Here is a 25,396-nt window from a genome sequence, read left to right as displayed (position 1 = left end):
TTCGCTGCTTCTGCGTCCGTGTGGCCCCGGGTTTGAATTGCCGTGTGGGGTTCTGTGGGGTTCTGGATTCTCTGGTTCAGTTGTGGAGCGTTTTTTTCCAGCTCTGCCTGATGATCTGCTCTCGTCCAGCATTTCTGACGATCCGGCGAGTGACTCTGATGCGGATGTAAAAATCCGTGAGTGGCTCGATTCAGCGAGACTTGGTCCAGAACACGAATACCGTAACTACGGGCCCGCAAGATGGTGCAGGAGCTTCAGCTTTTGCCAGAAAGTTGGGAAACAGAAAAAAATGTGATAAACAGCAGCACAGCACATGGTGCACACAGTGAAATTTGTCCTCTGCATTTAACCATCACCCTGAGTGAGCAGTGGGCACCATGACAAGTGTCCCCAGTGTGTGGGGACGGTGCTTTGCTCGGTGGCATCTTGGCAGGTCGGGATTCGACCCGGCAACCTTCAGATTACAGGACCGCTTCCTTAAACACTAGGCCACCACTGGCCCTGGAGCAGGAGGCTGGAATGGAACGTGAGCAGGTACCAGTGTAAGCAGTGTTTTGTGTCCTGTCTCTTTTAGGTTGATGTAACCGAGTAGAAAGAGTCCCTCATTTCATATAGGGATAGGGTAATTAATGAAAAGTAATTTTTTTTTGTTCTTATCACTCGTGGTATGAATAGTTAAAGTTATTTGGGTGCCTGTCAAGTTTTGTTTATTTGCTATTGGTCGGGCCACTCCGTACTGTATCGCTATTGCAGGAGAGGGAAAGTCCCGCCCTGATTTGTGCTAGCAAGTTAGTCAGTACAACGCAGCACCACGAGGAGCGCACACGAACGAGAGAGAGAGCGAGAGACAAAAGTTCGGACAAAAAGTGGTTTTAACCACCAAAACCAGTGGTTTGAATCACTCAAAGCACCTGAAATTTCCTAGAACCTGTGAATGTCTCTGTACAGATCGTCTTGGTGAGTCACGCTAAGCTAAGCTAAAGTAGCTAACTTGCATTGCACCTTATGCTAGCGAAATTTTATGTGAAATGATACTGTGTGGTTATGTTTACAGTAAAATTGTAATTGTAAAATGAGTACAGTTCACTTAATTAATGTTCTGTGACTTGAGATTGTTTTTGAGATGGAATGTTTTATTTTGAATGATAATTTTGTTCATATGGTTAAATGTTAATTGTATGGTAATCATAATTAATGGTTAAAAAGAGTAACTAATCATAATTTCATGGTTGATAACCTAAAACATATAATTCAGGTAGCATTGAATAAAACAATACTTCATAGAGGGATATGGAAGAAATACTGGTATTCTATGCTATGCAAATTGTGAGATTATTTCATTTTGAGAAACCACGAATTTTACAGAGATATGGCCATAATGATTTGAAGGTTATGCCTGAAACAATAAGGTTGTATGTTGTTATGCAGGCTAGGTTTTTTGTTCTATTGAGCCTTCCTTGGAAGAAATTGGAAGCTGGATTTCTCCCTGACGAGGGGGATGGCGAGCCACCTGGAAAGCGGATGTTCTTCACCTATCTGAGAGGGAACTTCTCCATTCCTTCTCCATCACACAGGTCACCGGTGTGGTAGGACTTGATCTGACATCCTTGACTTTGACTGTTACCTACTGACTAAGACTTACTGACGAAAGACCTACTAGACTATAACGCACTGACTAAGAAGAAAACAACTCAATTTGGGAAGAAGGAAAAAGAGAGAGACTTTATAATTATTGCAAATTGTTACGTGTTAATTATTATGTTATGGTTTTATAAGAGAAGTTTTTGTTGTTTTGTTATAGTGAATGCCGGCTGTTAGATTGTACATTTATTTTCTTATTTCCATTTAAATATACTTAGTAAGTTCAACTGTCTCCCCTGGTCTGAGCATCTTTTTCCCTGGCTATCACATAGCACAGCATTTACCTCCACGAACCTAGACACTGGTCCCCCCCTTGGGTGAATCACCTGAGCTTGTATATATCTGCTATAAGGGTAGTTACATTCTTCACAGTGGTTACATTGATTTCGTGGGAGGAGTCAAATCCTACAAGCTCCACCTACCATCTGCCTATTCGTCACCACCACCTATATAAAGAGACTTCAGATGGTGTTTGGCAGGTCCCCTGGGTCTGCTAGGCTCTTACTCTTTCTGGAGGTCCCCAGGGTCCACAGAGATCTGCAAGGAGCTCCGTTGGGGGTCTCATGCGTGTGTCTTGTTGGGTGGTGTGATAGACCCTGTGTTGTTTGCCTGTTAGCTTTTTGTGCCTTTTTTGTTAACCTTTGTGTGTGTTTGAGTTGTCCCCACTGGACTGTCCCTTCCTTTAGGCTGTACTGATGAGTGGTTAGTTATTCTACGTCCGCTGTTTTATTCTACCTGTTAGGTCACTGGATATAAAATCACTGTTTGTATCCTGTGTTTAGTCCTGTATGTAACAGAGGACGTCCTCCTCTCCAAACCCTTGTTGTGTTTCTGAGACCCCAGACCTAGGAACGTCACACCGTGGAATTTTTATTTCAGGAATTGTAGGTGTGAATCTCTGGTCGTGGTCATGTGATCTTTGAACTGCGGGTCATTTAAAAGGTCACTGCGTGGCTGGGAATTTTTTTATTTTTATTTTATTACACGATGGAGCATCAGCATCATGCAGAACAACAGGAGGCAGAACAGGAATGAACTTAATGGGAATTTGTGAGAAAATGTACAAAAGCTAAGCAGGGATGGGCTTGGTCTGGCCTTGGATGGGAGACCTGCTGGGTGCTGCTGGGTTCCCGTGGTCCCCACAGTACCCCTCTCTCGTGTAGTGTAGTGACACTGGTGGTGGTGAGGAGGAGATGAATTGTCATGAAATGGCAGTTTTTCCTTCTCCTTCCAGCCGTGGCCATGCGCTTCATCACCAAGAGTGGGGGGTGTGGCCACGGGGGTGCCACCTGCCACCCTTGAAATCTGATTGGCTGCTCTACCAGACCACGCCCACCAGAGCTGTTAATCAGTTTGTTTAATTAGAGTTGCATTTGAAAATCAGACTCCTCATTTCTCTTTTCCCCCAAAGGTCTCCGCCCGTGGTGATTGTGGCCAATAAGAAGGACCTGGAGTTCGACCGCATGGTGAGCCGCGAGGAGGGGGAGGGCCTGTCCCGTGGCCTGAAGCTTCCGTTCCATGAGATCTCGGCGCGGGACAGCTGGGAGGAGACCCTCGCTGCGTTCCACAGCGTCTACACCAACGTGGCCCAGCAGCTCGAGGCCGCGCCTGCCTGTTTCCGCCGCAGGACGGTGTCCAGGCTGATGGAGAAGATACCCAGAATTCACTCGGGCTCAGGCTTCAGCTCGTTTCGAGACCTGCTGCCAGACTGAGGGACATTTGGGGTCTTCAGCAGGTCCCTGCTCGCACCTACAGGCCGGCTGCTGACGGGCTACAGTCAGCAGGGGGCGCCGCTGCATCATGCCATGTGTGGAGGACAGGACACAGTGATCAGTTGACTGGGGGCGTGTCCATTCTTTATGCAAAATAAAAATATCTACATTTATATATTTTACTATTTATTTTTTTTATAATTATTAGTTCTGTTAAAACATCTGAACAGAGTTTAAGGAGTTACTGGGCAACATGCAACAAGACCAACAAGACTGGACACACTGGAATAAAGAAAAAACAATAATTACATCCTGTAATGCTCAGGTATAATTATTATTATGATTATTATTGTTGGGGGGCGGAGCTTGTGTTTAAGTGTAAATGGACTCATTCTGAGCTTCAGCACATACACTAATATGAAGAACGGTGCAGAGAAACAAATAATAAATAAAGTGATTGTCACTTGTGATATACAGCAGCACAGGACACGGTGTACACAGTGAAATTTGTGATAGACACCCAGGGAGCAGTGTGTGGGAACGGTGCTTTGCTCAGTGGCACCTTGGCGGGTCAGGATTCGAACCGGCAACCTTCTAAATTAGAAGGGACACAATGGTTGTAAGTGGGGTTTAAACCTGGACTTCTGGGTCTTCTGGTTCACAGGTGAGAGTTTAACCTGCTAGGATACAACCGGGTGTGGCTGTGGACTTTTCCCTAAAAATGCCCCATTTCTACTGAACTGCACCCCCATCTCAACCACGGCCTGTACTGAAGTCATGAAATCATAAAACGTCTCTCCCATAACAACCTCTCTAGCAGTACGGACTTGTTGGTCAGGTGGTTTTCAGCCCACAGTCTGTAGTTTATGACCGATTATGAAGTTTCATGTGACATCATATTAAAAGTAGAGGAACATTTTAGTACAAACTGGATTTTGACAGAACATGCAACAGACGTGCATTTATTAGATAAAGATCATCCAAACTGGAAGAAACAAAACCTTCAAATCCAGTTTTTCACCATTTTTATCCACAGGCTGACAAAACAAACTACATCACTTGATGGAGAGAAGTTTACTGGTATTACTGTACAAATAAAAAGACCATAACCGAGAACCCGGGCGCTGAGGTCTCCAGTGAATCATCCTGGGCACTGGACACTGGGCACAAATTTAATATTCATATTTTAAAGCTCATTATACAACAAAGGGTCCATTACTAGCTCTTAACGATCATGAAAATAACATGATCAACTTCAATTATGAAAAAATACCAATTTATCACAAATCCTGAACATTTTAATAATAACGAAATTTCTTGTAGTTTCAACAAAGTTCCATTTGTGCTTAAAATGCAAAATACAGAAACAATCATGACATCAAGCGAAATAAAATGATTTCCAACCCCTGTCTGGTGTGGAAATGGAGACGGATCTTGATGAAGGTTGATGTCAAACTGGCAACTGAAGACGGGGGTTTACATTTACGGGATTTATAAGACGCTCTTGTCCAATGCGACATGCATTACAACAAATTCCGTTTAACAGAGACCATCAGCTAAATTACACAACACCGTTTTTTTATGTTGACCGGCCTCACACCTCCAAGGTCGTGTTTTCCACCAGGTTCTCCGATTTCCTCCTGCCGTCCAAAGCCATGGACAATCTGAGTGTGTGTGTGTGGAGTGTGTGTGTGTGTGAGTGTGTATGTGTGTCTGTGGGCTCCAGCAGCTGTGAACATGCTAAAGAATTAGCAGTTAAGGATGGTTAGTGGGTATGTAAGCATTTGTAAGAATCTCCTTCATCCCATCCTCTTCATTTAAAACCCTGAACTGCAGCCTCTCCTGAATCTCTAAGAATGTCTGATGGACATGAAATCAACCAGCTACAGAGTAGACAGTAAAATGTGAACGTTCCTCCAGAACCATGGTGCAACACACAACACAACACCAGCGAAGGGCTGAACACCAGAGCTCAACAGAGCACAAAAAGACACAACAGAATACAAATGTGAACAATTAACCGTGGAAAACCGTGCAAGACTGAACATAAGAACCTGTCCACCACTATAAAGCTCAGACCAGACCAGCTGGACATGAAAACCTTTTCACTATAAAACTGGGACAACTCACAGTAGTTCAGTATCAACTACAAACTACGTTTCATCAGTAATGAAGAAAATGTATTTAAATGTCCTCATTTTTATGTCTTTTCAGGACATTTAAGCGTCCATCAAGTTCAAAGTTCTATACAGACCTAGATGGACCTGTAATCCAGTCCAGTGTTGCTGCACTGGCTACACACATTTTACAGAATTCCCTTGGTTCTTCTCTAGATGTTCCTTCTGGCTCTCAGCTCTGCAGGGTTCTTCTCTTCGCTCTGATTTGGATTGAGAAGCTGATCTGTCTCTTCTGCTGCTGGTGCAGGGGGGTCTGTCTGTGTTCCTGATCCGTCCACAGGTTGCTGCATCACACAAGAACAGTACAAGCTGACGTGGGAAATGTCCTCTCTACTATTTATAAAGGACATAGATTTCCTTCTGACATTGGTGGGGACAGAGGCAGTTCTCATGTCCAAATTATTGGTGGGGACACTAATTTCTAGTCTGAAACAGGATATCTAAGCCAAAGAGAACATAAAAATGCTCAGTACATGAATAACGGGTTAAACCAGTCGATTCTGAGGGTGATTACCTGTGGAGAAGAAGGCTGAAGAGGTATCTCTTCACCTGCATCTGATTCCTGCTTTATGATGATAAAAACAAAGTAAAACACTGTATTTTTACGCTCGAGTAAAGTTTTACCAGATTAGTCAGTGGTGATTACCTGACGAGGGTTCGATCTGCTGGGAGGATCTGTTACTTGGTCAGACCGCTTTATAAAAAGTAAAAAAAAAACATTATATTTCTCATTATTCACAGATTAATTAAAATATCTTGATTGATAAGAAATTTCTCCATCGTTTTACCTTCCTCCCACATATCTGTCGAAATTTCTTTACCATTAATTTAATTCTGAGGAGAAAATAAAGGAAATAAAATTGTTTCATCTCTTCCCCTAAACCCTCAATTTTTCACTCACTCACACCTACTGTACATAAATTAACACGTTTACTTCATCGTCCTAAAGACTGATGGCCACCATCAGGCTCCTCTACATGCCAGTATTCATTACTTTATAAATATAAGTAATTATTTCATGATTTAACACTTACCTTTTAAACTCATAATAGTAGAAACCTGTAAAAAAACAGGAAACTAAAATGTAATGAAATCTGAAACAATAATACATAAATACAATAATTTATAAAGTAAATCACAGAACTTACATAAAGAACACCAGACAAAGACAAACACACATTCAGAAGGGAAAACCGCCCATCGCAGATCTTTTATCACACGGTGTCCACTTCCTACACAGAGATGAAAGATCAAAAAATATATTTAAAAAAGGTAATTTATCATTTATGCAGTTTCAACATAAAGAGTGATTCTTGGAGATTTTGGCATTTTTATTAGTCTCCAAAAAATAAAACTCCAGAAGTGAACTTTACTTGAACTTTACTTAACTTTTTTAATTTACTGTTATATACAAGGACAGAGAAAGATGAAATTATGAGGCTCAGTTTCCACAGTGAGAACATAAATAAGACCAATAAATAAAGAGTGCAATAAAAAGACAGCGAGCTTTAATACAAACTTATCCAGCAAATAAACTGGGGCAACAATATGCATGTAGCATGTCATGACGTGCCCATGACATGCCCATGACGTAGCCATGACATGCCCATGCCATACCATGACGTGCCCATGACATGCCCATGACGTACCATGACGTCCCTATGACGTCCCTATGACGTGCCCATGACGTACCCATGACGTGCCCATGACGTACCCATGAAGTGTCCATGACGTACCATGACGTACCCATGACATGCCCATGACGTACCATGACGTCCCTATGACGTACCATGACGTACCCATGACATGCCCATGACGTAACATGACGTCCCTATGACGTACCATGACGTACCCATGACGTGCCCATGACGTACCCATGACGTGGCCATGACGTGCCCATGACGTACCCATGACGTGGCCATGACGTCCCCATGACGTGCCCATGACGTACCCATGAAGTGCCCATGACGTGCCCATGCCGTACCATGACGTCGCAGTCACGTGCCACTGACGTGCCCGTGACGTGCCCGTGACGTGCCAGTGACGTCCCGTGACGCCCCCGTGACGTCCCCGTGACATGCCCCTGATGTGCCCATGACATGCCCATGACGTACCATGACGTCCTTATGACGTCCCTATGACGTACCATGACGTCCTTATGACGTCCCTATGACGTGCCCATGAAGTGCCCATGACGTACCCATGACGTACCCATGACGTACCCATGAAGTGTCCATGAAGTGTCCATGAAGTGTCCATGACGTACCATGACGTACCCATGACGTCCCCGTGACGTGCCCGTGTTGTGGCAGTGACGTGCTAGTGACGTGCCCGTGACGTGCCCATGACGTGCCCATGACGTACCATGACGTCCCCATGACGTGCCCATGACGTGCCCATGACGTACCCATGACGCGCTTATGACGCGCCCATGACGAGCCCATGACGTGCCCATGATGTGCCCCTGACAGACCATGACGTGCCCATGACGTGCCCATGACGTGCCCATGACATGCCCATGACGTAGCCATGACGTGCCCATGCCGTACCATGACGTGCCCATGACATGCCCATGACATACCATGACGTTCCTATGACGTCCCTATGACGTGCCCATGAAGTGCCCATGACGTACCCATGACGTACCCATGACGTACCCATGACGTACCCATGAAGTGTCCATGAAGTGACGTGCCCGTGACGTGCCCATGATGTACCCATGACGTACCATGACGTCCCCATGACGTGCCCATGACGTGCCCATGATGTACCCATGACGCGCTTATGACGCGCCCATGACGAGCCCATGACGTGCCCATGACATGCCCATGACGTAGCCATGACGTGCCCATGCCGTACCATGACGTGCCCATGACGTACCATGACGTTCCTATGACGTCCCTATGACGTGCCCATGAAGTGTCCATGACGTACCCATGACGTCCCCGTGACGTGCCCGTGTTGTGGCAGTGACGTGCTAGTGACGTGCCCATGGCATACCATGACGTCCCCATGACGTCCCCATGACGCGCCCATGACGAGCCCATGACGTGCCCATGACGTACCATGACGTACCATGACGTGCCCCTGACAGACCATGACGTGCCCATGACGGACCATGACGTGCCCATGACATGCCCATGACGTAGCCATGACGTGCCCATGCCGTACCATGACGTGCCCATGACATGCCCATGACGTGCCCATGACGTCCCTATGACGTTCCCATGAAGTGCCCATGACGTACCCATGACGTCCTCATGACGTGCCCATGACGTGCCCATGACGTACCATGACGTGCCCATGACGTGCCCATGACGTCCCCATGACGTCCCCACGACGTGCCCATGCCGTACCATGCCGTCGCGGTGACGTGCCAGTGACGTGCCCGTGACGTCCCCGTGACGTCCCCGTGACGTCCCCGTGACATGCCCCTGACGACCCCATGACGTCCCCATGATGTGACCATGACATGCCCATGACGTACCATGACGTCCTTATGACGTACCCATGACGTGCCCATGACGTGCCCATGACGTACCCATGAAGTGTCCATGACGTACCATGATGTGCCCATGACGTCCCCGTGACGTGCCCGTGTTGTGGCAGTGACGTGCTAGTGAAGTGCCCATGATGTACCATGACGTACCCATGACGTACCATGACGTCCCCATGACGTCCCCATGACATGCCCATGACGTGCCCATGACGCGCCCATGATGTCCCCATGACGAGCCCATGACGTGCCCATTACGTACCATGACGTACCATGACGTGCCCCTGACGGACCATGACGTGCCCATGACGTGCCCATGACGTCCCCATGACGTCCCCATGACATGCCCATGACATGCCCATGCCGTACCATGACGTGCCCACGTCACTGGCACGTCACCGCGACGGCATGGTACGGCATGGGCACGTCGTGGGGACGTCATGGGGACGTCATGGGGACGTCGTGCCCATGACATGCCCATGACATGTCCATGACGTACCCATGACGTCCCCGTGACGTGCCCGTGTTGTGGCAGTGACGTGCCCGTGACGTGCCCATGACGTACCCATGACGTGCCCATGACGTGCCCATGACGTACCCATGACGCGCTTATGACGCGCCCATGACGAGCCCATGACGTGCCCATGACGTGCCCATGATGTACCATGGCGTCCCCATGACGTCCCCATGACGTGCCCATGACGTGCCCATGACGTAGCCATGACGTGCCCATGCCGTACCATGACGTGCCCATGACATGCCCATGACGTACCATGACGTTCCTATGACGTCCCTATGACGTGCCCATGAAGTGCCCATGACGTACCCATGACGTACCCATGACGTACCCATGAAGTGTCCATGAAGTGACGTGCCCATGACGTACCCATGACGTACCATGACGTCCCCATGACGTGCCCATGACGTGCCCATGACGTACCCATGACGCGCTTATGACGCGCCCATGACGAGCCCATGACGTGCCCATGACGGACCATGACGTGCCCATGACATGCCCATGACGTAGCCATGACGTGCCCATGCCGTACCATGACGTGCCCATGACGTACCATGGCGTTCCTATGACGTCCCTATGACGTCCCTATGACGTGCCCATGAAGTGTCCATGACGTACCCATGACGTCCCCGTGACGTGCCCGTGTTGTGGCAGTGACGTGCTAGTGACGTGCCCATGATGTCCCCATGACGTCCCCATGACGTCCCCATGACGTCCCCAAGATGTGCCCATGACGTGCCCATGACGTACCCATGACGTACCCATGACGCGCCCATGACGAGCCCATGACGTGCCCATGACGTACCATGACGTACCATGACGTGCCCCTGACAGACCATGACGTGCCCATGACGTCCCTATGACGTTCCCATGAAGTGCCCATGACGTACCCATGACGTCCTCATGACGTGCCCATGACGTGCCCATGACGTACCATGACGTGCCCATGACGTCCCCATGACGTCCCACGACGTGCCCATGCCGTACCATGCCGTCGCGGTGACGTGCCAGTGACGTGCCCGTGACGTCCCCGTGACATGCCCCTGACGTCCCCATGACGTCCCCATGATGTGACCATGACATGCCCATGACGTACCATGACGTCCCTATGACGTACCCATGACGTGCCCATGACGTGCCCATGACGTGCCCATGACGTACCCATGAAGTGTACATGACGTACCATGACGTGCCCATGACGTCCCCGTGACGTGCCCGTGTTGTGGCAGTGACGTTCTAGTGACGTGCCCGTGACGTCCCCGTGACGTCCCCGTGACATGCCCCTGACGTCCCCATGACGTCCCCATGATGTGACCATGACATGCCCATGACGTACCATGACGTCCCTATGACGTACCCATGACGTGCCCATGACGTGCCCATGACGTACCCATGAAGTGTACATGACGTACCATGACGTGCCCATGACGTCCCCGTGACGTGCCCGTGTTGTGGCAGTGACGTTCTAGTGACGTGCCCATGATGTACCATGACGTACCCATGACGTACCATGACGTCCCCATGACGTCCCCATGACATGCCCATGACGTGCCCATGACGTACCCATGACGCGCCCATGATGTCCCCATGACGAGCCCATGACGTCCCCATGACGTGCCCATTACGTACCATGACGTACCATGACGTGCCCCTGACGGACCATGACGTGCCCATGACGTGCCCATGACGTCCCCATGACGTCCCCATGACGTCCCCATGACGTGCCCATGACATGCCCATGCCGTACCATGACGTGCCCATGTCGTCCCCGTGACGTGCCCATGTTGTGGCAGTGATGTGCTAGTGACGTGCCCATGACGTAGCCATGACGTGCACATGCCATGACGTGCCCATGACATGCCCATGACATGTCCATGACGTACCATGACGTACCCATGACGTCCCCGTGACGTGCCCGTGTTGTGGCAGTGACGTGCTAGTGACGTGCCCATGACGTGCCCATGACGTACCATGACGTCCCCATGACGTGCCCATGACGTGCCCATGACGTGCCCATGACGTACCTATGACGCGCTTATGACGCGCCCATGACGCGCCCATGACGTGCCCATGACGTGCCCCTGACAGACCATGACGTGCCCATGACGTGCCCATGACGGACCATGACGTGCCCATGACATGCCCATGACGTAGCTATGACGTGCCCATGACGTCCCCATGACGTCCCCATGACGTCCCCATGACGTGCCCATGACGTGCCCATGACGTACCCATGACGCTCCCATGATGTCCCCATGACGAGCCCATGACGTCCCCATGACGTGCCCATTACGTACCATGACGTACCATGACGTGCCCCTGACGGACCATGACGGACCATGACGTGCCCATGATGTACCATGACGTCCCCATGACGTGCCCATGACATGCCCATGCCGTACCATGACGTGCCCATGTCGTCCCCGTGACGTGCCCATGTTGTGGCAGTGACGTTCTAGTGACGTGCCCATGACGTAGCCATGACGTGCCCATGCCATGACGTGCCCATGACATGCCCATGACGTACCATGACGTCCCTATGACGTGCCCATGAAGTGCCCATGACGTACCCATGACGTGCCCATGACATACCCATGAAGTGTCCATGACGTACCATGACGTCCCAATGACGTCCCCATGACGTCCCCATGACGTGCCCATGCCGTACCATGCCGTGCCCATGACATGCCCATGACGTACCATGACGTGCCCATGACGTGCCCATGACGTGCCCATGACGTACCATGACGTGCCCACGACGTCCCCATGACGTGCCCACAAGGTGCCCATGACGTCCCCATGACGTACCATGACGTGCCCATGACGTACCATGACTTGCCCATGACGTACCATAACCTGGCCATGACGTACCATGACGTGCCCATGACGTACCATGATGTGCCCATGACGTACCATGACGTGCCCATGACGTACAATGACGTACCATGACGTGACCATGACGTGCCCATGACGTGCCCATGACGTAGCCATGACGTGCCCGTGTTGTGCCAGTGACGTGCTAGTGACCTGCCAGTGACGTGCCATTGACATGCCCATGACGTACCATGACGTGCCCATGTGTGCCCATGACGTACCATGACGTGCCCATGACGTGCCAATGACGTGCCCCTGACGTACCATGACGTGCCCATGACGTGCCCATGACGTGCCCATGACGTCCCCATGACGTGCCCACAAAGTGCCCATGATGTCCCCATGACGTACCATGACGTGCCCATGACGTACCATGATGTGCCCATGACGTTCCATGACGTGCCCCTGACGTACCATGACGTGCCCATGACGTCCCCATGACGTGCCCACAAAGTGCCCATGATGTCCCCATGACGTACCATGACGTGCCCATGACGTGTCCATGACGTGCCCATGACGTAGCCATGACGTGCCCATGACGTGCCCATGACGTACCATGACGTTATGACGTACCCATGACGTCCCTATGACGTCCCCATGACGTGCCCATGACATGCCCATGACGTTATGACGTACCCATGACGTCCCTATGACGTCCCCATGACGTGCCCATGACGTGCCCCTGACGTACCATGACGTCCCCATGACGTACCTAAGACGTACCATGACGTGCCCATGACGTCCCCATGACGTGCCCATGACGTACCATGACGTCCCCATGATGTACCTTGACGTCCCCATGACGTACCATGACGTGCTCATGACGTACCATGACGTACCTAAGACGTACCATGACGTGCCCATGACGTCCCCATGACGTGCCCATGACGTACCATGACGTCCCCATGATGTACCTTGACGTCCCCATGACGTACCATGACGTCCCCATGACGTTCCAAAAGTAGTTAAAACCCTAAATCATCTTTCATGTGTCTGGCCGTCTGTGGTTAAACCACCTAGACCAGGGGTCACAGCTCTACTACACGCATATTCCTGCTAGTAAAAACTCCGACTGTGAGTTTATCCCCATTTACAAACTGACATAAATCAACTGGAACCAAAGTGGAACTTTTTATGAGGTCATTTTACAGACAGTTTTATAGTTTTATAGTTTTATAATTTCATTTGACAGAAGAGATCCTGAAATAAAGTCTGATTTTAGAATAGAATAGAATAAAATATTTCCTTCACTGCTAATCACTTGCTCTTCATGAACTCCACCGTACTCACGAGTTTTCATGACCAGTTCTGCAACCAGAGTGACGGAGTTCACCACACACAGGCCCACAGCTCCAGATATGTACATAATCCATTTTACACTTTCTGAAAAATCATGCAGTATATTTTACACACATGGTCAGGTCAGGCTGGTCCGTAAATACGTAACATCTGGGATGAATATTCATGAGTTCACTACCTGGATACGAGGGTGAGTGGAAAACATTTAAAGTATAACACAGAGAGACGATCAGAAGCAGCACGACCACAGTCATCAGTCCAACATCATCTGCAATCAGAAAAATCAGAATGAAATAAATCAGTAAAAACGTGAAGAACGTCACCGATCACAGCAACATCACAGACTGAACACAGACAGATGAATCATTTACAATTACTATTCATGACAGAATGAGAACATCATCAGGATTTTACCTGCGTCCTCCAGGCTCTGATAAAAGTAATACAGAACGATTCCAAAGGTTGTGAGACGAGACAGAATCAAAAGTCGATTAAAGACAATCCAAAATAAAACTGCAAATAAACCCAAATCATAATCAGTATAGAGATCAGTGTTGTGCTATTTGTGCTATTTGTACTGTGCTCTGTACTCACCAGTGAAATGTGTATATGAAGATGGAAGCTGCTACTCACCAGGGAAGCTGACGCCACATCTTTCCTTCATGATAACCAATATAGAAAAGATGGCCGGTAATCCCATCATCACTGCAAACACGCTTATAACCACGACTAAAACAGAAAAAGGGAAGAATCAGAATTTCACTGTTAGTTTCAGCACCATTATAATGTCATGTCCACATGTCCTCTGGTGGATCTTTTTTAAACCCGGTTTTAGTACAGAATGGACCTTCATTTGGTTCTTTTCCCACATCAGATGCGGAATAAAACCTCCTGCTGACATGTGACCTGAGCAGGAACTTCACTTGTCAGATAATGAGCTCAATAACAAGAAAAGTCGTGGTTTTATCACACAGTGCCGTCTTCTCCTTCCACCTCCACGATGACATTATTACCGGCTGACGGGACGCCGCTGGTGGAACGACGTGACCCGGTCTGCGTCTCTGTCCCCGCATTCCTGGACTGCGTCTTTCAGGGCGAAACCGGACGACGGGCGACGTCGCTGCGGCTCAAGTCGCTACGATAGAATTCCGAACCCTGGCGAGGGACAGTGGGTGGACTGACCACTTAAAGACGAGATGGGGAACCGCGATTGGGGCGACACGTTGGACAGGATAATCACGCTGGCCACGTCCATCGATCGACTACGTCCATCGGTTCGCTCATTTCTACCGTCGCTTTATCAGGAACTTGAGCAGAGTTGCACAACCCACGTTACACCTTCCTCAGCAGCTTCTGGGTCTGGACCCAGTAAATAAATGAAAATAAATTCATGTAAATTCAGTAAAATAAATTCATGCGAGGAATAATTCCAGGACAGGAATAATGAGGGAGGAATAATGACAGGAATTCTGGATAATAGCAAAAACAGTAATATATAATAATATGATTTAAATGTATAAATATCCCTTAATAATTCTTTATTTGATTGTTTATTCTGTATGTATTATTTTTGACATTTGTATTTATTTGTCTATTTACTGATATTCCATCTTTTTCACGTCTTGACATTTCTAGTCCTGTTAAATAAAACACCCCAAAACCCAGATTTTAAGCAGCATGTTGTAAATGACGTGTCTGCTGCTGGAAACAGAACCACGATGATTTAATAAAGTGTAGCTGTTATTAATCTGCTCTGTTCACTTTTAATCATTTTTACTTACCTTCATTCAGCCCTCGAGATATGAAAAACAGCACAAACATGTACATAAAGTCTGTCAAAAGTCCTCTTCCTGTAATGAGAATTTGAATCTGTCAGGTGTGAACTGCTAGTACGACTACAACTATTAGCTGTTATATCTGTATGAAGGGAGTTATAGTGGCACGAAGGGTCAAATATATTTTAATAGAAAGTATTTGTTGTTCTTCAAATGTGATGTGTTAACTCCTTTTGTGGAAATGAAGGAAATTCATTCATTTTCATTTTAAATCATATTTTTTGTGTATGAAACTGGTGTCCCAAACATTCCTGATTAGTTCCAGTTTTCTCAGTCTCATGAAATCTCAGATCGATATTTCACTTCATGACCCGTGTTGTAAATGTAAGACGGTTTCAGGGATTCTGGGATTTACAGTATCTGTATTTATTAAATCATATTTTAACATTTATAATATACTGTATCTTAATAAAAATACGTACCCCGGAAAAATACTTTCACGTTCATATTTAACATAAATCCCAGCATGATGCCAGTAAAGGTGAGTGCTGCTGTATTTCCTTTGTCTGTCCTCAAAATGTCTCTGAAAATATCTGTGGCAGAAAAAGCTACTAAGTTACTAATAAAAACAATTAATGACTTGACTTCAAATGCAATTATTATTAATTATAATTAATACAATTATCATTAATGTCAATTGGTTTTGACAGTTTCTGAACATTAAGGATTTCTTTGAACAATCCCTGACCACCTCTGCCTAAACTGGACCCGGAACCAGACCCAGACTTGGACCTGGACCTAGACCTAGACATGGACCCAGACCAAGACCCGGATCCGGCCCCAGAACCAAACGTGGACTAGACTTGGACCGAGACCTGGACCTGGACCCAGATCCGGGTCTTGGTCTGGATCTGGACATGGACCCAGAGCCAAATCTGGACCTGGACACAGACCCGGACCCCACCTCCACCTACTACCACTGTGTCCCTGAGCTGCTCCAGGGTGTCATCATCTTGTGTTCCACACTCTCCATGCAGCACTGCTGCCCTGTTCCCCTGTTTTACTTCCTCATTTACTCCATGTTCCTAATAAACTCTTCATAGTTTCTACACCTGCAGCGAGAACCTGATGGGTGTAAGACAGTGGAGGAAGACTCGGTTTGTCTTATTAAATATGTCACAATTCATACAACTGCATAATTTATTTGTACGTGCCACAGAAAACCAGTCTAATTTGGCAGGTACTGAGTGCTGATTTCTTCTGTCTGTGTAAATGACTGCATGTTCTGTAAAGTTCATCATTTGTTTGGGTCTTCCTGTCTCCTACCTGGTCCTGACTCTGGACAGTGTGAGTGACATTAAATCCCGTTTAGATTCTGAACCTGGTCAACTCCACCATCACACTTGATCTTATACATTAAGATTGAACCCATTTTCACAGTAATTGTGTCATATTCTGCTTTTATATTTACCTATATAAAGGACGGTTGTAACAATGGAATTTTCAAAGCGGAAGCTTTTTTTGACCAGATTCTGCAGAAATGCTGTAAAAAGCAACCAAGCAGAACACATATTCACAAAAATATCACTTTAAATAATTACACATGATACGAACAATTTAACACAGACAACCAGTGACTGTAGGACTGTTATTATTACTATTATTATTATTAAATATTAAAATTATTATTTTATATTACTTTATATTACTGAGATCTATGTGCTTTACACCCAGAATACAATTTTGTTCTACAAACTGCAGGAGTGAGATGTACGTACCAGGAAGCTGCTCTACATACAGAGCAACAGTGAACAGCAGCAGGAACCGACTGAGAACTAGAGCAGAGCAGGAGACCACCTCAGCTGGAAACCCTGCAGGAGAAGATGGAGATGAAGAACGGCAGATGGGGTCGTGAAGACAGGATCTGATCAGGATTCGTCCGTTACCTTCAGTCAGGCCCCACAACACAAAGGCAGCGAACAAGAGGACATTCGGTCCAAAGACCAACAGGCAGTGAAGATTCAGTTCTTCAGGGTTAGCTGGAGCTCTACCTGAAGAAGAAGGTTCAGAAGCAGGACAAGAACATAAGAACGTGGACACTGTCTACCAGGTCATTAGGTTAAAAAATATCTAACATGACAACTAAAATCCCAGAACATTTCACACATTTAATTTTCTTTATTTATTCCCTGTTAGACGCGTCTTTTCAACATCCGTCCCAGCGTCCTGCTTTTGTCTTCACCAGAACGAAAGTCTGGAATCTTCTCCTCCTTCCTAAAAACACACATCTCAGTGTCTTTAATCCTGCACTCGTTTCAATGTGTCCCGCCTGTCCTCAGAACGACCTCAGCCTTGTCCAGCCTGATTATTATCCTCATGGTTGTCCAGTCTACACAAGATATGTCCCATGATGAGGACCAACAGAGAAACAGTCTGACAGCTCACTGTGTTTCCTCACTTCACTTTCATTTGTGTAGATAATTGTGGGAAATAAAATGACAGGCAGAGATTCTGACTAACCTCTCATCTTCAGACACATAAAGGATGAAAGACTCAGAGCCAGAAGAGCAGCGATGATGCAGAGCAGCAGGATCAGAACATGGAGCAAGGAGAGACCTGGTGGAGACACGTTACACACGTTACACACATTCTACAGCAGCAGCTCCAACAATTCTAAACTGATACGACTGCATAATAATTATTCAGTATTACACCACAAAACAAGTTGTTCTGAGTTACAGTGAAAAATCTCATACAGATCTCCTGATGGGGTAATATGGAGGTAAATCATCTTCTCACTCTTCTGGGTTTGGAACTGAACAAGACGACGATGTCACCACGAGCCAAATTGACTGTTAGACCTCCAGACATGTTTTAATGGCTCCATAGACACAACTGCTGAGTAGGAGGCCGTGCAAATGTGTCGATTCCTGCACCGTGCCGCCATGATATTTAATAATCAGCTCTCCAGACTTTAGAAGGTATTAAAAATTCAGGATAATCTTTCATAACCACAGTCTGGTTTCCCACAATGTGCCTTGTTTCAACGTACCCAGATCCTCCAGAAGTACAGTGGTGCTGGCCGACAGGAGACTGGTGTGAACTTCACACATGAAGTCCCCTTTATCTTCAGTCCTGACCTCCTTCAGCCTCAGAGAGAAGTTTCCTTTGTGGATTTCTGCAGGGAAGAACTCAGCTCTGCCTCTATATCTCTCATGTGAAGAATCAGGAAGAACCTCTCCATCTTTGTACTGAAGAACAATGATGTCCTGGTCTGTCTTCCAGACCACTTCCTCAATCTGCTCAGAAGAGTCCACAGAGCAGCTGAGGATCACATCCTCACCCAGACCAGCAGAAACAGCACGAGCTCCTCCACTCACCACCAGACGCACTGAGAAGAAAAACTAATGTTTTAATGGCTGAAATACTAACATGAGAACATCAGAAAATGTCCATTTTCAGGTGAAGCTGGAAACAGCTGAGGGAACTTCACTAGGATGACTGACAACGTGTCAGTATGAAAAAAAACATTGTTCAGAAGAACAGATGGGCGGAGATTCGCCAACTCGCAAAAAATGTCTCAAAAAACATCTCATCGTCATTGAAAGTTCAGGCGAATCTGCCTGAACATCAGTACTGGATGTCCACTCCCACGTCCCAGATCTTTACCTGCTGCTAGTAAAAGACACGCCGCCGTCTTTCACCAGACAGGTTGCTGACATTAAATTCAACTTGACCTCATTATTTCTTTCATTATGGCTGATCTGGTGGAGAATGTTACTACATTTAAGTGCAGTTTCTGGCCCTGATTTCAAGGCCTGACTCCAGAGGGGAGCCCCAATCCAGTGTTTTGTGTTGTCCTCGTTGTCACCCTGATGCCCTAAATGTGTGCATCTGTTTGTATGTGTTTAAATGCAGCCCTATTGTGTGTAGTCTTCGCGGGTTATTGTATGTAAATGGCTGCGTTATGGCCTGTATTTTGTGCTTTGTGTCCCCGGTCTTGAAGTAGCCGTGTGAATGTGTCCTCCCTGCTCTGTTCTGCTCTGGTGAAGGATATAAGATGCCATGGCTGTGCTGTCTGTCCTGGTCATGTCATGTGGTGAATTCAAACTAACGTTCTTCTCCCCGACCCTCATCTGGACCATCAGGCGGAAACTGACTGACGGACTAATTACTGGACATTATAATATATTTTAGTCCTGTTATTAAAATGATAATAGGACATTAATCACTTTGATTTGGAATTTTGAGTTATTGCTATTTTTAAAGTGAGAAGTTCTACTTTTCCTGGAGAAATATCTGTTTCTGCTCACCAACAGAAATGAGAGCCGTGGTGTCTCCAGACTCCTTCTCTGTATGAACTGAACATCTGTACGTTCCAGCATCAGCAGGTGTAACGTCGGTGAGGAACAGAGAGAAGTTTCCTCTGCTGATCTCCTCGGTGAAGAAGTGAGCTCTGTTCCTGAACTCCGGCTCCTCTCCTCGCACTTCTCCATCCTGGAACAGGAGCACCAGGGTCTCAGAGTCACTCCTCCTCCACTCCACCTCCAGCTCCTCCAGGGGTACGGGGGTCCGTACAGAACAGGGCAGCAGCACAGAGTCCCCCAGCTGGACCTGGAGAGGACCTGAGGGACCCTCAACATGGAGACCTGGGACAGACAGAGTAGACAAGATGAGATTCGATCTACTAGAAGCCTCAGTATTAAGAAGGCCATGTAAACTGTAGATACCTTCAGATCCAACCACGACGTATAGGGAGATGAAGACCAGGAGAAGAGACCTCATTTCTGGAGACTTCTACACACCAGACACCCGTCAGATGAACCCTGTAGATCCGTCTTCATCCGTCTGTAGATGAAGCAAAACGAACGAAACAAACGAGCGAACATCGTCTGTCGTTACTTTCGGTTTCAGGATCTATAGCGCCGCCCAGCGGTCTTTCATACGAAATATTGTACAAACCGAATATATTCGAAGTAATAAAGTAAATGTAATTTACAACAAACACCTTTACATGTCTTACATGGATTTAATGTATTTACAGGATCTATAACGTCTTATAACCTCAGAAATGCCCGATGACCCGAGTAAAAGAGACCAGGAAATGATCTTCTTTTCACGACGCCAGCAGCTCCAGGCGCTTCCTGCTGTTTCTCCAGCAGAAGATAAAAAATGAAGTTCTCCGGTTCGGATGGAACCGAGAGGTTCTTGCACAGTAAATACAGAACATTAAATCCATGTAAGACGTGTAAAGGTGTTTGTTGTAAATTACATTTACTTTATTACATCGAATATATTCGGTTTGTACAATATTTCGTATGAAAGACCGCTGGGCGGCGCTATAGATCCTGAAACCGAAAGTAACGACAGACGAAGTTCGCTCGTTTGTTTCGTTCGTTTTGCTTCATCTACAGACTTTAAGACGGATGAAGACGGATCTACAGGGTTCATCTGACGGGTGTCTGGTGTCTCCAGAAATGAGGTCTCTTCTCCTGGTCTTTATCTCCCTATACGTCGTGGTTGGATCTGAAGGTATCTACAGTCTACATGGCCGTCTTAATACTGAGGTTTCTAGTAGATCAAATCTCATCTTGTTTACTCTGTCTGTTCCAGGTCTCCAGGTTGAGGGTCCCTCAGGTGCTCTCCAGGTCCAGCTGGGGGACTCTGTGCTGCTGCCCTGTTCTGTACGGACCCCCGTACCCCTGGAGGAGCTGGAGGTGGAGTGGAGGAGGAGTGACTCTGAGACCCTGGTGCTCCTGTTCCAGGATGGAGAAGTGCGAGGAGAGGAGCCGGAGTTCAGGAACAGAGCTCACTTCTTCACCGAGGAGATCAGCAGAGGAAACTTCTCTCTGTTCCTCACTGACGTTACACCTGCTGATGCTGGAACCTACAGATGTTCAGTTCATACAGACACCGAGTACGGAGACGCCACGGCTCTCATCCAGCATGTTGGTGAGGAACATCAGCGTGTGTGTTGGTGACGTTGAGCTCGGGGCTTTTATCAGCTGTGAAGCGTCTCTTCTGTCTGTTTCAGAGCGTCTGGTGGTGAGTGGAGCTCCTAAGGCTGTTTCTGCTCGTGTTGGTGACGACGTGACTCTCGGCTGCTCTGTGGACTCACATGTCCCACCTGAGAAGATGGAGAAGGTGGTCTGGAAGAGGCCGGACCAGGACGTCATAGTTCTGCTCTACAAGGGTGGAGAGGTTCTTCATGATTCTTCACATGAGAGATATAGAGGCAGAGCTGAGTTCTTCCCTGCAGAAATCCACAAAGGGAACTTCTCTCTGAGGCTGAAGGAGGTCAGGACTGAAGATGAAGGGGACTTCATGTGTGAAGTTCACACCAGTCTCCTGTCGGCCAGCACCACTGTACTTCTGCAGGATCTGGGTACGGTTGCGTGCTGCTGTGTTGTATGTGGAGATGTTGTGGAGATACTGAGTTGGTATTTTCTTCCTACAGAGATGTTTCACGTCAGTGTTCCTGCAGTGCTGCTGTGTCTCCTCGCTTTAGCAGTAACTGTTGGACTGAGTTTTCCAGTTGGGACCAGTTTATGGAAGGAGCCTCCTGTCCCCAGCAGGACTGATAATGACCAGGAAGAAAACCACAGCGCGGTAGATGGTAATGCAGGTAAAGAAATGATGAGAACTGAAACTAAAGGATTTCATTTGTTGAAGTTGAGCTTTATTGTCATTTCAGCTACACACGTGTTAGACGTACTGACATAAAGTGCACGTGTGCGACAAACTGGACAACATAAAGTCCAAACAGGGGACACAGGGGACAAATAACATTTAACAAAAACATGTAGACAACAATGAGACAGGCAGCACTAAACAGGTGAGATGAAGAATAAATGTGCAAAGTAAAATAATGCTGTGGGATGAAGCTGCTGCAGAGTCTGGCAGTGAGGGCCCGAAGGCTTCGGTACCTTTTCCTGGATGGTAGGAGGGTGAAGAGGACATGTGAGGGGTGTGAAGGGTCCTTCACAATGCTGGTGGTTTCCTGATGCAGTGTGTGTTGTAAATGTCCAGAGGGACTCCGATGATCTCCTCAGCTGTCCTCTGTATCCGCTGTAGGGTCTTGTGGTCCGATATGGTGCAGTTCCCAAACCAGACAGTGATGTAGCTGGTTAGAATGTCCTAATGGTTCCTCTATAGAAGGTGGTGAGGATGGGTGGTGGGAGCTGGGCCTTCCTCAGTGGCTATTGAGCTGCAATTGAGATTCCATGAGAGGAACTTTGTGTTCTTCACAACCTCCACACAAGATCCATCAATGTTCAGTGGAGAGTGGTCCCTCTCTTTCATTTTGTCTACGATCAGAAATAGATTGTTGACCTTACACCAGTCCTTCCGTCCATCACATGCCGTTTATTGAAAATATAGCAAATATCTTTAAAAGTTATGACCACTGCTTCTAGGCTTTAATATTCTGCCTCGGTTTAGAAATGGACACAGATTCTTATTTTTTTTTCTTTTTAAACCATATCTGTTATATAAGAATAATTCCACTATCTGGTTTGGTCTTAAACATCGATTTTTAAGATGTAAGCAATATGAACATTTTCATCTCTATGATTATTCCACTCAGACTTAAGAAGAAGAAGATCCCTGCTGTTTCACTGCTTACTGGTCTTCTGTCCAAACATCATCCTCTTCATTGCCTTCCTTCTGTTAGGTGTGACTCAAGGTGAGTGTCTGTATATTTTTAATGTAAATTATACTAATACTAAAACATGTTAATTATGAAAGTCGGTTTTCTGCTCTGAAACCTTGTGTCCTGCATTTATGTAGATGTTACTTTGACTCGTACCACCTACCTAAACACTGCTGTAGATCAAGTAGACCACTGCACAGAGACCATATTCCCTCTTTCAGCAGGATCACTGGCCACATGAGAGGGGAAATCTAACGTCAATCAGTTGTGACAGGGACAGTCTCCCAGGAGACCCTCAGGGTTAAGTGTCCTGCTCAGGGACACAATGGTAGTAAGTGGGGTTCATAGGCGAGAGTGGTGCCCACTAGGCTACTGCTACCTTCATGCAGCCACATAGGTGATCAGAGCATTTGAATTCAAAAGCTGGACCTTATGGACTGCAGGAATGAACCTGCTAGAACCTGCGTGTTCTCTAATTTATACGTACCTGAACAGAAAAAACAGTTTAGTGAAGACAAAGACATGAGACATTGGGGCAGTGGTGGCCTAGCGGTTAAGGAGGTCCTGTAATCAGAAGGTTGCCCTTGATGAAGGTCCCGTCCCCACACACTCCTCCCCGGGCGCCTGTCATGGTGCCCACTGCTCACCAAGGGTGATGGTTAAATACAGAGGACATGCTTCACCGTGTGCTGTGCTGCAGCATCTCACAATCACTTCACTTTCACTTTAAGGTCAATCATAGAGATAAATCTAGCATGAACGTGCATGATGCATTTTAAAAACGGAATTATAACATGTATGGCTGGTATCACTTCAGGTCCGTGTTCTCCACCTTTTCTTCTCTCCCCAGGTTTTCTAGGTGAGGTGGTGACGTGTTCCACTCTTAATCTGGTACGTTTCCTGCTGCTTTTTAAGACGGCTCCATATCTGGACACATTTCCAGGTAAATTTGGTATAAAACTAGTTTTTTTTTATTACATTTAATGTCATTTCTCCTGATATTTCGCTGCGATCGTTCATAACTGATGAACATTGTTAACTGTGGTTTTAGTAATTTGTATGTGTGTGTAAATTTTATTAATAATTTAGTTTCCCTGTTTTAAACAGAACTCCTGCAGAAATATATGAAGGGATTGGCCGTGGCTGTTCAGTATCTGATTGTTGCAGGAGTTCTGTATTCACGTAAGTGTGTTGACGACCGTTCAGGCAAATCTGTACAGGAGTCTTTGGGAACCTCGAACAAGAGAGGAATGGCTCAAGTCGGTAAAAATTAAAAACGGGGGGTTACTGAACAACAGGACAAACTCAGGTAGGCAGTTCAGCAACATTTAAAGCAGGCATCCCACAGGAAATCCACACGGTAATAATTAAGGTGAATTTAGAAGCAGACAGGAGGATGTGTGCTGCATTTGGCAGTAATTTAAGCACATTTTAAATCATTAGTGTCCATTGGCCCTTGCATGCTGGTTACAGGTTAAAACCTGCCTACCTGTACTGTGGCAGTGTGACACCAGGGCAGCTCTGGGTGATTAGAACCCTTTGCTTTTCTCCCTCAGTCCCTTGTCCTGCATTGTTCTGTTTGAGTTTGACTGTTATGCTGCTTGCTTCTTTATTTATGCCATTGTGCCTGTGTTCTGTCTCTTTGTTCAAAAAAATAAACCCATCACCCTTGGTTTCTGAGACCCCAGACCTAGGAACGTGACATTGTGGAATTTTTATTTCAGGAATTGTAGGTGTGAAGCTCTGCTCGTGGTCATGTGACCTTTGAACTGCGAGTCATTTAAAAGGTCACCGCGTGCCTGGGAAATTTTTTTTATTTTTATTTTAATATACGATGGAGCATCAGTGCTTCATCACCAAGAGTGGGGGGCGTGGCCACAGGGGTGCCACCTGCCACCCTTGAAATCTGATTGGCTGCTCTGCCAGGCCACGCCCACCAGAGCTGTCAATCAGTTTGTTTAATTAGGGTCACGTTTGAAAATCTGACTCCTCTCATTTCTCTTTTCCCCGAACGTCTCTGGCCGAGATTTTGTCCTGGTGATTAAACATTCATCACGTCATCATCTTCCTGCACGCCGATTCATGCTGGTAATAATATCAGAACAAATCCGCCCTTATCTACTATCACAGGCCACCCAGATCCTTGTTCAGTCCCTAGTAACCTCATGACTGGGTCACTGTAACTACCTTCTAGCTGGTCTACCTCTGAAGGCCATCCGGCCTCTACAACTAATACAGAACACAGCAGCACCTT

General features: G+C 47.0%; 2 protein-coding genes and 1 long non-coding RNA gene across 8 annotated transcripts; 2 read left to right on the top strand and 1 right to left on the bottom strand.

Annotated features, from left to right (window-relative positions):
- The first annotated feature begins 787 nt into the window (after positions 1 to 787).
- On the top strand, positions 788 to 3,663 carry LOC114766162 (uncharacterized). The gene is made up of 2 exons (XR_003742749.1): positions 788 to 957; positions 1,429 to 3,663. It is a non-coding gene; the product is annotated as an uncharacterized LOC114766162 (long non-coding RNA).
- Positions 3,664 to 4,299: 636 nt separating this feature from the next.
- Positions 4,300 to 20,391, bottom strand: LOC114765580 (uncharacterized). 5 transcript variants are annotated; one of them, XM_028955765.1, is made up of 19 exons: positions 20,222 to 20,391; positions 19,805 to 20,140; positions 18,544 to 18,882; positions 18,012 to 18,107; positions 17,438 to 17,542; positions 17,270 to 17,362; positions 16,963 to 17,034; positions 15,974 to 16,084; positions 15,498 to 15,566; positions 14,350 to 14,445; positions 14,131 to 14,229; positions 13,895 to 13,984; positions 13,708 to 13,800; positions 6,679 to 6,762; positions 6,565 to 6,589; positions 6,319 to 6,364; positions 6,177 to 6,224; positions 6,045 to 6,095; positions 4,300 to 5,814 (listed from the first exon to the last, which is right to left on the bottom strand). In XM_028955765.1, the coding sequence occupies exons 1-19, from the start codon at positions 20,274 to 20,276 to the stop codon at positions 5,683 to 5,685; spliced, it is 2,040 nt and encodes a 679-aa protein (XP_028811598.1). In that variant the 5' UTR covers positions 20,277 to 20,391; the 3' UTR covers positions 4,300 to 5,682. The 5 variants fall into 5 exon arrangements, with proteins under 5 accessions (XP_028811598.1, XP_028811599.1, XP_028811600.1 ...); XM_028955766.1 differs by having other exon boundaries at positions 6,045 to 6,092; XM_028955767.1 differs by lacking the exon at positions 15,498 to 15,566.
- A 209-nt stretch (positions 20,392 to 20,600) lies between these two features.
- LOC114765589 (butyrophilin-like protein 2) lies at positions 20,601 to 25,396 on the top strand. 2 transcript variants are annotated; one of them, XR_003742685.1, is made up of 9 exons: positions 20,601 to 20,730; positions 20,906 to 21,023; positions 21,105 to 21,443; positions 21,526 to 21,876; positions 21,949 to 22,116; positions 23,077 to 23,175; positions 23,993 to 24,085; positions 24,250 to 25,230; positions 25,337 to 25,396. XR_003742685.1 is itself a non-coding variant. In XM_028955781.1 (7 exons), the coding sequence occupies exons 1-7, from the start codon at positions 20,918 to 20,920 to the stop codon at positions 24,414 to 24,416; spliced, it is 1,323 nt and encodes a 440-aa protein (XP_028811614.1). In that variant the 5' UTR covers positions 20,813 to 20,917; the 3' UTR covers positions 24,417 to 25,233. The 2 variants fall into 2 exon arrangements, 1 of the variants encoding a protein (XP_028811614.1); XM_028955781.1 differs by lacking the exons at positions 20,601 to 20,730; positions 25,337 to 25,396 and having other exon boundaries at positions 20,813 to 21,023; positions 24,250 to 25,233.

This window comes from Denticeps clupeoides, chromosome 16, assembly GCF_900700375.1.
Source record: "Denticeps clupeoides chromosome 16, fDenClu1.1, whole genome shotgun sequence".
NCBI classification, from domain to species: domain Eukaryota; kingdom Metazoa; phylum Chordata; class Actinopteri; order Clupeiformes; family Denticipitidae; genus Denticeps; species Denticeps clupeoides.
The sequence above is the reverse complement of the archived record's forward strand: the minus strand, read 5'-3'. Positions and strand labels throughout refer to the sequence as shown.